We start from the raw sequence: 14,323 nt of genomic DNA, 5'->3' as shown, positions 1-14,323 counted from the left end.
ATCCATTACTTCTGGATGATGATAGTCCATTATGACATGCACAGTGTTCTATCCATTATCCCTGGATGATGACGGTCCATTATGATATGCACAGTGTTTTATCCATTATTCCTGGATGATGATGGTCTATTATGACATGCACAGTGTTCTATCCATTATTCCTGGATGATGATGGCCCATTGTGACATGCACAGTGTTCTATCCATTATCCCTGGATGATGATGGTCCATTATGATATGCACAGTGTTCTATCCATTATTTCTGGATGATGATGGTCCATTATGATATGCACAGTGTTCTATCCATTATTTCTGGATGATGACGGTCCATTGTGATATGCACAGTGTTCTATCCATTATTCCTGGATGATGATGGTCTATTATGACATGCACAGTGTTCTATCCATTATTCCTGGATGATGATGGCCCATTGTGACATGCACAGTGTTCTATCCATTATCCCTGGATGATGATGGTCCATTATGATATGCACAGTGTTCTATCCATTATTTCTGGATGATGATGGTCCATTGTGATATGCACAGTGTTCTATCCATTATTCCGGGATGATGATGGTCTATTAAGCCATGCACAGTGTTCTATCCATTATTCCTGGATGATGATGGCCCATTGTGACATGCACAGTGTTCTATCCATTATCCCTGGATGATGATGGTCCATTATGATATGCACAGTGTTCTATCCATTATTTCTGGATGATGATGGTCCATTGTGATATGTACAGTGTTCTATCCATTATTCCTGGATGATGATGGTCCATTGTGATATACACAGTGTTCTATCCATTATTCCTGGATGATGATGGTCCATTATGACATGCACAGTGTTCTATCCATTATTCCTGGATGATGATGGTCCATTGTGATATGCACAGTGTTCTATTCATTGTCCCTGGATGATGATGGTCCATTATGACATGCACCATGTTCTATCCATTATTTCTGGATGATGATGGTCCATTATGACATGCACAGTGTTCTATCCATTATCCCTGAATGATGATGGTCCATTATGACATGCACAGTGTTTATTCCTGGATGATGATGGTCCATTATGACATGCACAGTGTTCTATCCATTATTCCTGGATGATGATGGTCCATTATGACATGCACAGTGTTTATTCCTGGATGATGATGGTCCATTATGACATGCACAGTGTTCTATCCATTATCCCTGGATGATGATGGCCCATTATGACATGCACAGTGTTCTATCCATTATTCCTTGATGGTGATGGTCCATTATGACATGCACAGTGTTCTATCCATTATTCCTGGATGATGATGGTCCATTTATGACATGCACAGTGTTCTATCCATTATCCCTGGATGATGATGGTCCATTATGACATGCACAGTGTTCTATCCATTATCCCTGGATGATGATAGTCCATTATGACATACACAGTGTTTATTCCTGGATGATGATGGCCCATTGCGACATGCAGTGTTCTATCCATTATTCCTGGATGATGATGGCCCATTATGACATGCACAGTGCTCTATCCATTATTTTTGGATGATGATGGTCCATTTATGACATGCCCAGTGTTCTATCCCTTATCCCTGGATGATGATGGTCCATTATGACATGCACAGTGTTCTATCCATTATCCCTGGATGATGATAGTCCATTATGACATGCACAGTGTTTATTCCTGGATGATGATGGCCCATTGCGACATGCACAGTGTTCTATCCATTATTTCTGGAGGATGATGGTCCATTATGACATGCACAGTGTTCTATCCATTATTCCTGGATGATGATGGCCCATTATGACATGCACAGTGCTCTATCCATTATTTTTGGATGATGATGGTCTATTATGACATGCCCAGTGTTCTATCCCTTATCCCTGGATGATAATAGTCCATTATGACATGCACAGTGTTCCCATTATGACATGCACAGTGTTGTATGCATTATTTCTGGATGATGATGGTCTATTATGACATGCACAGTGTTCTATCCATTATCTCTGGATGATGATGGCATATTATGACATGCACAGTGTTCTATCCATTATTCCTGGATGATGATGGTCTATTATGACATGCACAGTGTTCTATCCATTATCCCTGGATGATGATGGTATATTATGACATGCACAGTGTTCTATCCATTATCCCATGATGATGATGGTCTATTATGACATGCACAGTGTTCTATCCATTATCCCTGGATGATGATAGTCCATTATGACATTCACAGTGTTCTATACATTATCCCTGGATGATGATGATCCATGACGACATGCACAGTGTTCTATCCATTATTCCTGGATGATGATGGTCCATTATGACATGCGCAGTGTTCTATCCATTATTGCAGGATGATGCTAGATCATTATGACATGCACAGTGTTCTATCCATTATCCCTGGATGATGATAGTCCATTATGACATTCACAGTGTTCTATACATTATCCCTGGATGATGATGATTCATGACGACATGCAGAGTGTTCTATCCATTATTCCTGGATGATGATGGTCCATTATGACATGCACAGTGTTCTATCCATTATTCCTGGATGATGATGGCCCATTGTGATATGCACCGTGTTCTATCCATTATCCTTGGATGATGATAGTCCATTATGACATACATAGTATTTTCTCTATTATCCCTGGATGATGCTGGATCATTGTGACATGCACCGTGTTCTATTATCCCAGGATGATGTTGGCCCATTGTGACACACAAAGTGTTCCAACCATTGCCTCTGGTTTATGCCTCCTGATTGTGACACACACAGGGTTCCATCCCTTATCCCTGGGTGATGCTGGAACACTGTGACACATGCAGTATTTTGACCTGTGCAGTGTTCCATCCATTATCCCTTGGTGATGCTTGCTAATTGTGGCAGCACTCTTTTTATTTTTGCAGATGACACCAAGCTGTGTAATACGGTGTAGTCTATGGAAGATGTCCAAAAATTATACTTGGACACTCAAAGTGTTTGGGCATGCTCTTGGCAAATGTGGATACATGTAAAGTTATCCACCTGGGTAGTAATAATCTCTATGCATCATATGTCCTAGGGCGAGTAATCCTAGGAGAGTCACTTGTAGAGACAGGTTTGGGTGTCCTTGTTGAGCATAGATTAAATAATAGCATATAATATCAGTCAGCTGCTTCTAAGGCTAGGAGGATATTGTCATGTATTAAAATAGGCATGGACTCGCAAGACAGGGATGTAATACTACCTCTTTACAAAGCTTTGGAGCATCCTCATCTGGGATATGCAGTTCAGTCCTGGGCACCAGTCCACAGAAAGGATGCCCTGGACCTGACCTTTAGTTCAGCTGACAACTACACCAGGACTATTCCAAGAAGTATCAGCTTAGTGGGTGCCCTGCAGCAATGGCCAGATCCCTGTATAGGGGTTAAAGATTGAAAACCAGGGAATTGCCAGGATAACACCCTTAGGACTAGCCCAAAGTCAAACCGGTTAGTTGGTACAGTGGGTAAACACTCACTGCCTGTTACATAAATACCAACAGCCTCAGTACAATTTCATGATACTTGCAAGGCATACATACAATTCCTACTTTTTTTTTCATCTAATCTGTTTCCTACTACATATATACAATCATATTCTGTATATTTTATCTCTATTGGAACTTATATAGAGAAGTAATAACAAAACTGCCAGACATGGAGAATGCTGCCATTTAAAAACATGCATGAAAACATAAGAGTTTCAAAACTACACAAACCGCAATAAACTGCTACTCACTTATACACCTGTGTTGGAGACTCCATGCATGCAGGACTTTTATTTTGCTAAAAGAGTGGACTACTGAACGGAAACAGTACGACCCATGTTATGGTCAATGTTTGGCGTCGTTCAGTTCAATTTAGGGCTGAAACGATTACTCGATTGAATCGAGTAATTCGACACAAAAAAATCCTATTAGTTTGTGTCGTGACCACGGAGCGGGAGTGAAGAACTTGCTATTACTCACTGCTCCGTGGTCACCCGCTGGCCCGTACCGCGCTGCACTTTCTTCCTTACACACCGTCAGGTCATAGTGCACGTAAGCGCGCACTATGACCCGACGCCGTGTGATGTCAGGACAACAGTGCAGTGTGCACAACTGATGGCACTGGAGTGGTGGCAGCTGGTGGCACTGAGGGGGACAGCTGATGGCACTGAGGGGGACAGCTGATGGCACTAGGGAGACAGCTGATGGCACATGGGTGGGGAAGAGCTGAAGGCACATGGGTGGGGAAGAGCTGAAGGCACTGGGGGAATGGAGCTGATGGCACTGGGGGATAGTGGAGCTGATGGCACTGGGGAGAACGGAGCTGATGTCACTGGGGGAACTGATGAACTTGGGCTGATCGCACAGGGGGGAACAAAGGGTGTTGGGGACTGATGGCAGGGGGTCTGATGATTTAAAAAAAGGAAAATAGTGTATTAATTATTTTTTTCTTATTAGAGTACTCGATTAATTAGTAAAAAATAATCAATAGAATACTCGATTTCTAAAATAATTGTTTACTGCAGCCCTAGTTCAATTATGTGCTGGATCTGGAATTTCTGTTGTTTTTGTGGTTCTGCTCTTATAAGGCTGAGTTAACACTTCAGTTATTTCCATCAGTGACTGTGAGCCAAAACCAGTAGCAAAGCCTCCTCAGAGATGAGGTATAATGGAAAGATCTGATCCTGTTTTGTGTCTTTGATCCACGCCTGGTTTGGGCTCACAAGAACTGATGGAAATAACTGAAGAGTGAACTCAGCCTAAGTGCTCATGCACACGACCGTGTGTATTGCGGATCCGCAAAAAGTACAGATGAAAAAGCATCCGTTTTTTGCAGATCCATTGTAACAATGCCTATCCTTGTCTGCAAAAATGACAAGAATAGGATATGTTCTATCTTTTTTGTGGGGCTACAGAACAGACATACAGATCCAGACAGCACGCAGTGTGCTGTCTGCATTTTTTACAGACCCATTGAAATGAATGGGTCTGCTTCCTATCTGCAAAAAAATACAATGGACACGGAAACAAAATACGTTCGTGTGCATGAGGCCTAAGGACTCACGCACACAAACGTTTTTATCTTTCCGTGTCTGTTCCGTTTTTTTTGCAGACCGTATACGAAACCATAAATTTCAATGGGTCCGCAAAAAAAAACTGTAGTTACTCCGTGTGCATTCCGTTTCCGTATTTCCGTTCCGCAAAATAATAGAAAGTGTCCTGTTATTGTCCACATTACAGACAAGAATATGACTGTTTTATTAGGGACCAGCTGTTCCGTTCCGAAAAATATGGAATGGACACAGACGTCATCTGTATTTTTTGCAGATTGTTTTGCAGACCGCAAAATACATACGGTTGTGTGCATGAGCCCTAAGGGAACAGAACAATGGAAACTGATAGTGTTGGTGGGAACCCAGCATAACATCCAACTGCTTGCTTCTATTTTTTATTGTACAAAAAGCTAATCATAAATATACAATGTGTGGCACAATCTAAGGATATATTCACATTTGCAAATGTGTCAGCAATGCTGCCAGATTTCATGGTAAGAATAGCACAGCACACAGCATATGACAAATCCGGCACAACACTGTAGCTTTAGTTTTGACAGATCACTAGACACATATGTTAACAAAGCCTAAGGGCTCACACAAATAGCTGTCCGCGATGCATGGATACCAGCCGAGTTCATGCCGTTTGAGGATGCGGACCCATTCACTGGAATGGGTCCGCGATACCCAGGATATGTTCTGCACCGCAAAAAAATAGAACATATTCAATTTTTTTGCATTGCGAAGTCACAGACCGAAATCCCGCTTAGTAGTGCTTCCTAACTGTGCCTCCTCTCCGTATCTTGCGGATTGCAGACCCATTCAAGTCAATGAGTCCGCATCTGTTATACTGAGTGAACACCGGTACCCATACAGTCCCTGACAAAAGTCTTGACGCTTGTGTACAAGTTGACCTGAAGTGCCGCTAAAATATATTTCTAATCAAGATTTTGTTACAAGAAATGGGTCATTTTAATCCCAACAGCTTTTGTAATAATCTTTCAGTGCAAAACGAAACTAACAAAAAGTATTCTAATATTCACACCTCGGTAAAGCTCATTGAGTCAATTTTTGCCAAGACATAAGTGTTGTCGCCTTGTCATATGACCTTCACCTGTGAATAATAATGGATCAATTAGGTCTCAGGTGTGTATAAAAAGAACCCAGTACACTAGACATTCACATCAACTGCAACTAGACCTCTGCAAACATGCCTAAGATTCAACCGGAGACTAAAGTGTTGATTATCAAGAGGCTGAAGACCAGATCCACTGCTGATGTGGCAGACACCTTCAATGTGTCTCAGCGTCAAGTTCAGAGGATAAAAAAAAGATTTGAAGAGACTGGAGACATTTTGGACAAGGCCAGGTCAGGCCGACCCCGCAAGACAACTGCTCGAGAGGACCGTTTATTGGCTCGAAAATGCAAGGTCAGCCCTTTTTCCACTGCAGCAGAGCTCCACGAGACCTGGTCACCTGAAGTCCCTGTGTCAACCAGAACAGTTTGTCGGATTCTGTCTCAAAATGGCCTCCATGGTCAAATCAGTGCCCATAAGCCAGCCCTAAACAAAAGACAATTGAAAAACCGTGTGGCATTTGCCAAGGCCCACAGCCTGCTAAAAGGATGGATGCTGGAAAAGTGGCAGAAGATTTCAGATTAATCTTCTGTTGAATTACACCACAGTCGCAGCAAATATGGCAGGAGACCTACTGGAACCCGCATGGAGCCGAGATTTACCCTGAAAACAGTGAAGTTTGGTGGAGGCAAAATCATGGTCTGGGGTTACATCCAGTATGGGGGTATGCGAGGGATCTGCAGGGTGGAAGGCAACATCAATAGTCTAAAATACCGAGAAATCTTAGCTACCTGTTATATTCCCAACCATAAAAAAGGCAAAATTCTGCAGCAGGATGGTGCTCCATCGCATACTTCTATCTCCACATCAAAGTTCCTTAAGGCAAAGAAGATCAAGATGCTTCAAGATTGGCCAGCCCAGTCACCAGACATGAAAATCATTGAGCATATGTGGTGTAGGATGAAAGAGGAAGCATGGAAGACGAAACCAAAGAATATTGATGAACTCTGGGAGGCATGCAAGACTGTTTTCTTTGCTATTCCTGATGACTTCATCAATAAATTGTATGAATCCTTGCCAAACTGCATGGATGCTGTCCTTCAAGCTCATGGAAGTCATACAAGATATTAAATTTGGATCTCACAGCACCACAACTTAATTTGCTGACATATTTTGGGATTTGCAGTAAAGTTGTTCAATTTCTGTATAGGCGACAAAACTTTTGTCTTGGCAAAATTTGACCTTTCTGTCTTGATTAAATGAGAAATCTTTTTTTAGCGAAACTAATTTATTTCAGTGCATTAAACATCATTTGGGAGAGCTTTAGCTTTTCATAAATCACAGAAAAAATGCACCAAACGGATATGCCACTGACTATACTGGCTAGTCATAAATGCAGATATTAAAAGCTGAGACTTTTGCCAATATATTCCTGTCAGGAAGATATCGGAGCCCACATGCACCACGTCACGGCTCTCAGCATGGCAAGGGGTCCTACCACTACACTACCTATGGTGTGAACAAGGTCTGAAGGTGATGTAATCCAGCTCACAGCCAAGCTTCCACACAACCGCCTAGCAGGACAACTAGTGCAATGTGAACAAAGCCAGACTGTAAGCCACACCCATATCAGATCTGCTAGGCGGTTGTGTGGAAGCTTGGCTGTGAGCTGGATTACATCACCTTCAGACCTTGTTCACACCATAGGTAGCGTAGTGGTAGGACCCCTTGCCATGCTGAGAGCCGTGACGTGGTGCATGTGGGCTCCGATATCTTCCTGACAGGAATATATTGGCAAAAGTCTCCGCTTTTAATATCTGCATTTATGACTAGCCAGTATAGTCAGTGGCATATCCGTTTGGTGCATTTTTTCTGTGATTTATGATTATATTTTCATCCGCACAATGCTCCGTTTTGTGTAGGATGCCTTTGTGGTGCATGTGGACCGCGCCGACATCCTCCACCGTATGCAAAATATTTTTTGCTGGGGATAGTCGTTTGCTGCGGTCCACATGCGGTGGGGCTGCTCCCCCAATGAAAAACACGCTACAGTGTTAGGGGTTGAGCAGCTCCCCCAGATTTGCCACTATATTTCTGTGTTTAGGGCTTTAGCTTTTCATATAAGCTATTTCTAACACCAATTGATTAATTAAAAGTCAAGTTAATAGCAGGAGTTTCTACAAAATAGAGAAGCGACAAGACTTTTGTCAGGGACTGTATATTGCGGACCCACTGTTTGCTCGTGTGCATGAGCCGTAACAATCACACCACAAATTCATATGCTCAGCAAACACAACATAGAGTGAAATCAAGATCTCACCTTGTGGGTAGGATATACAGACGAGTGATGCTGAAAACCAATGCAAAAATGATAAATAAGACATTACACGTCTTCTCCCACTTGCTGTAATTGCACATCTTTGATACCTGGGAAATAAAAGACACTTTAAGAAGACGGCAGGAGGGTTGAAGTAAAAAGAGTTATACTGTATGCCTAGCCTTAAAGGCTTGACGTCATGGTACACTCAGTTTTTTGGCTTTATCTCTCACATCTTCATCTAAAGTTATGTATATAGCCTTAGATGAATGGGTCAGAGCCGTTTTGGCATCATGAGGGGGACCTACACAATTATGGCTGATCAGTGAGCAAAATTAGGAGGAAGTAGTTCCAGAATAAAAGGGAATGAAGAAAATAGACATGTGAATTTGCCCACTGAATTTAATGGGTAAGCGTTCAGGCCATGCGCTGTCCTTCTTAGCCATGAGCCATTAGGAAGGGCAACAAAACTGACCAGCCTGTCACATTAACATAGTTCCTAACTGGAATTTGTGATAAATTCACCAGAGATTTCCAACCTATTTATGTAGGTGCACCTTATTTTGCGCCTGATTTAGTAGTAAAAACAGTCTAATTTCTACTCCATTCTAGGGCTGACGTACTTTTCTCCCTCTGTTTGGCGAGTGGTGGGTTGTGCCTGATTTTGCCTACTTTCTTGGAGGCGTATAGCTAATTTCAGCTGACTTGCGCAACATTTTTGTGGGTATACTAATTAGTCTTAGTGAATATGAACCTGTTGTACTGATAAAGAACCACTAGAGGTCAGACTAATGCCAATATAATGTCGGCAAAGAGGTCAGACTAAAAAGGATAATAATAATAAAAATACTGATAAATACAAATGGATTTCAAAACCACCTATTCAGCCTTGTGTCCCCAGATTAAACACATAATCCAGAAGAACTGGGGAGTCCTGAAAAATGATGCGGTCATTGGCCCAATGATTCCGGATAAACCACCGTTCATTTTCAGAAGGGCCCCCACTGTTCGCACTAAAATAGTACAGGGTTGTTTGAAGAAAAATACTAAGGCCACCAGCAAGAATAATTTTGTGTGGTGTGGTTTTTGTTCTGGCTGCATAAATAGATCTATGATAGATAAGAAACGTAGAATGCAAAATATAATATCTTCGTGCTCTAGTCAAAAATAAACGGGAGTTAGAGGACACCTATCTTGTGAGTCTGCAGGGGAAATTTATGTGCTAGAGTGGCCCTGCAAGTTACAATATGTGGGTAGAACCCTAAGGAAACTTAAAACAAGAATCGGAGAATACATTGGGAATATAAGAAGGGGTCTTGAAACCCACAGTGTATTCGCACATTTTAAAAAAGTTCATCAAAAAAATCCTGCAGGACTTAGATTTGTGGGTGTTGAACACGTACATAGGAACTGGAGAGGTGGGGATGCGGTGAAACAAATAAAGAGGAGGGAAGCACAGTGGATTTTTGAATTAAATACACTACATCCCAAAAGCCTTAATAGCGAATGGGATATGAAAGCTGCTAGCATGGATTAATATAACATTATTCCAAAATAGGTTCTATATGGTTACCACTATAGTACTCATAGGCTTCCTCTCTGATATATATATATAGCTTGAGAAAAATAGGACTGCACTCCAGATAAAAGTGAAAAATAAGTGGAACTTTATTCACCCATAGTATGGCAACTTTGCGACGTTTCGGCTCACAAGAGCCTTCTTCCAGCATAGAAACAGTGAAAATGACGACATATAAAGGCATGTCTAAAGTGACTAACCAATCGTATTTTGATTACAATCATGAATAAATTAAAAACATACCGTATGTTGCATATAAACAAAGTGCATGTGCGTAAAGTGACTTGTGCTTAAGAGATCCGCATCACAAGAACCTTATCCTTGCGTGTTAATCACATAAATGAATAATATATGAATAATACAATGTGTACAATAAAGTGAACAAGTATACCAGATAGAGATCGTAGAAATCGCACCTCTAGATGCAATGGCGTCCGCATACACCATCGTGTTTCCTTGAGCGTCTCCGTTCCTTCACTGCGCATGCCCAGATTCGCGTCATCCTCTCTGTCATACAGCTTTCATGTGACGCATGCGTTACATCCTAGTTACCCCGGAGGCACCATTTTAGCAAAGGGCAACATTGCCCAACAATTACATAGATATAATGCATAAGTGCCTTCAATGAGCAGAACACTTTCCTATATGATATATTCAGCCGCAGTAGGTGCATCCTACTAAATCAGCATGTGAGGAAGGCGCCAACTTTGTCAAGATGGATCCTACCAACTACGCGGCATGTGTCAGAGGGGGACACGTCAATGTACCCAACCGGCACCGCCAGCTTAATTGCTGAAAAAACGCAGCCTTAAGAGGAATTCTTAGAGGAAAGCATTGCAAATAGAAATAAGAGAAAATATTTTTTTCTTTTTATGTCTGGAAATACGCAGTGAGAAGATTTTAGATGTTGCAGCACAATTCCATTGTCATCAAAGAGGGCCAGTTCAACGATCTCCATCCAAACTTCTTATAAAATTACAATATAGTTCTAAAAGGCAAAGAAAAATAGACAAATTAACTACAGATCAATTACTCCGTATAATATACATTTTTGGTATTATCACCGTTTCAAGGCACAGATATACCAAACTAAGAAGGAAGAACAACACATGCAGGGAAAATCTGGTTCAGCCTCAAAACAGACTTTTCATCTAAATTCTACATTAAGCCCTATTGGGTGCAAACTATCAAGGACATGAATCCATCTTAATTCTCGCTTTTTCAAGATTGCCAGACGGTCGCCACCTCTCCTGGGCATTGCAATATGGTCGATTATCCAGCATCTTAGATCCCGTTCACCATGATGAAGGGATCCAAAATGTCTGGAAACCGGTAAATCGGTGCGACTTTTCCTAATTGAATTCATATGATTGTTTAACCTAACCTTCAGTTCTGTAGATGTTTCCCCTACATATATTAGATTACATGGACATGATAAAACATAGATTACGTATGATGACGCACAGGTCAGATGGAATCTAATGGGGTATTCTTTTTTTGTAAGTGGATGCACAAAAGATTTTGACCTGCAGATATAGCGGCAGTTGACGCAGTTGAGACACGGGAAACATCCCAGTCCCGCCTGCGTCAACGGCCGCTGAATGACATGTCTTTTAGGACCTACATCTGCTTTAACCAGATAATCTCTTATATTTTTGTTTTTTCGATAAGATAACAAAGGGGGATTCTTGAATTCAGGGACATCTTTAATTCCTCTACTAAGAATGTTCCAATTCTTTTTTAGAATCTGTCCTATCGCTACACTGTAATTGGAATATGTAGACATAAATGGTATGCTCTGAGTTTTTTGGAGAGTAGGTTGTACATGTTCTGTATCACTATCAAGAATTTTACTTTTCTGTTCTTTCAACAATTTACGAGGATAGCCACGTTCTCTGAATTTACCAACCATCATGTCTAGTGTGGCCGGCAACTCAGTATGGTCAGATACAATTCTTTTTGCCCTCAAGAATTGAGATTGGGGGAGATGTTTAATCAGACTACGTGGGTGATTGCTTTCAAAGCGTAGAATTGTATTTCTGTCCGTCGGTTTGACGAACAGACCCGTACTAATTCTACCTTCGTCCAATTTAACATTAGTATCTAAAAATGATAAATTGGTTTTGGAATAGGATATAGTGTACTGAAGATCAGTATCTATACTATTCAAATAGTCATGAAATTGAATCAACTGTGTTTCAGTACCAGTCCATAGGAGGAAGACGTCATCTATGTATCTCCACCACCTCAAAACATGCTGGAAGTGGTGGGATACATAGATAAAGTCCTCCTCCACATGGCGCATATATATATTTGCGTACATTGGGGCCACATTTGACCCCATCGCAACGCCGTGTTTTTGATTAAAAAAGGTGTCTTGAAACAAGAAATAATTATTCTCAAGAATCAATTTCAAAAGAGAAATAACAAAGCATTTTGTCTCCATAGAGATGTGTGTACCTTCAAGGTATTTGATGACCTCTGCAGTGCCTTTCTCATGTCCTATTGATGTGTATAAAGATACTACATCAAAGGACACAAGAAGTAAAGATTTTACATGACTAGTATCCACAGATCTTAACTGTTCTAAAAAGTGCCCTGTATCTTTAATATAAGATTCTCCAGCTGTCGAAAAGTGCCTCAACATTTTGTCCAAAAAAATGGCTATTCTACTAAATACAGAGTCTGAGCCTGATACGATGGGGCGACCAGGAGGATCCACTAAGCTTTTATGCACTTTAGGTAATATATATATTACAGGAGTAACAGGAAAAGATACCTCCAAATATTCTCTTAGGCCATCATCTATAATGCCCACCACCACCGCATCAGACAGACTCTTTTTGATAGTGTTCATTATAACAAATTTTGGATCACTCTGCAAGATACCGTACACATTAGTGTCTTCCAATTGACGCTGAATTTCTTTAATGTATTTTGATGTATCAAGTACAACTACCCCCCCGCCCTTATCGGCGGGTTTGATTGTTATATGGGGGTTGTCCTTGAGTTGCGCCAAGGCCTCCATTTCTGCAGAGGTCAAATTGGGATTCTTCAATGTGTTTGATTCTCCCAATGAAGATTTTAAATTTTTTATATCTCTTTTGACCGCAGAAATGTAGGCCTCTATCGCTGGCTCATTGACAATCTGTAAAGTTGAAAAGTTTTTTTAGGGGTACTAGTACTAATTTACAAACAGGTTCAAGTGAATTAACACTAAAAAAATTAGGTTTGACAAACAAAAGTACCTTTTGTCCGATTGTCAATGAGCCAGCGATAGAGGCCTACATTTCTGCGGTCAAAAGAGATATAAAAAATTTAAAATCTTCATTGGGAGAATCAAACACATTAAAGAATCCCAATTTGACCTCTGCAGAAATGGAGGCCTTGGCGCAACTCAAGGACAACCCCCATATAACAATCAAACCCGCCGATAAGGGCGGGGGGGTAGTTGTACTTGATACATCAAAATACATTAAAGAAATTCAGCGTCAATTGGAAGACACTAATGTGTACGGTATCTTGCAGAGTGATCCAAAATTTGTTATAATGAACACTATCAAAAAGAGTCTGTCTGATGTGGTGGTGGCGGGCATTATAGATGATGGCCTAAGAGAATATTTGGAGGTATCTTTTCCTGTTACTCCTGTAATATATATATTACCTAAAGTGCATAAAAGCTTAGTGGATCCTCCTGGTCGCCCCATCGTATCAGGCTCAGACTCTGTATTTAGTAGAATAGCCATTTTTTTGGACAAAATGTTGAGGCACTTTTCGACAGCTGGAGAATCTTATATTAAAGATACAGGGCACTTTTTAGAACAGTTAAGATCTGTGGATACTAGTCATGTAAAATCTTTACTTCTTGTGTTCTTTGATGTAGTATCTTTATACACATCAATAGGACATGAGAAAGGCACTGTAGCGGTCATCAAATACCTTGAAGGTACACACATCTCTATGGAGACAAAATGCTTTGTTATTTCTCTTTTGAAATTGATTCTTGAGAATAATTATTTCTTGTTTCAAGACACCTTTTTTAATCAAAAACGTGGCGTTGCGATGGGGTCAAATGTGGCCCCAACGTACGCGAATATATATATGCGCCATGTGGAGGAGGACTTTATCTATGTATCCCACCACTTCCAACATGTTTTGAGGTGGTGGAGATACATAGATGACGTCTTCCTCCTATGGACTGGTACTGAAACACAGTTGATTCAATTTCATGACTATTTGAATAGTATAGATACTGATCTTCAGTACACTATATCCTATTCCAAAA

The 14,323-nt window shown here is 40.8% G+C and overlaps 1 protein-coding gene across 3 annotated transcripts in view; it reads right to left on the bottom strand.

The window, feature by feature from the left end:
• The window catches only part of LOC122946116 (ceramide synthase 4-like), a 183,346-nt gene that overhangs the window by 49,122 nt on the left and 119,901 nt on the right, over positions 1–14,323 (bottom strand). For all 3 annotated transcript variants that reach the window (XM_044305497.1, XM_044305479.1, XM_044305488.1), the window contains exon 9: positions 8,463–8,569. In XM_044305497.1, coding sequence (XP_044161432.1) covers positions 8,463–8,569 — 107 coding nt within the window. The remainder of the gene's footprint in view (positions 1–8,462; positions 8,570–14,323) is intronic.

Source organism: Bufo gargarizans, chromosome 1, assembly GCF_014858855.1.
Source record: "Bufo gargarizans isolate SCDJY-AF-19 chromosome 1, ASM1485885v1, whole genome shotgun sequence".
NCBI lineage: Eukaryota > Metazoa > Chordata > Amphibia > Anura > Bufonidae > Bufo > Bufo gargarizans.
The sequence above is the reverse complement of the archived record's forward strand: the minus strand, read 5'-3'. Positions and strand labels throughout refer to the sequence as shown.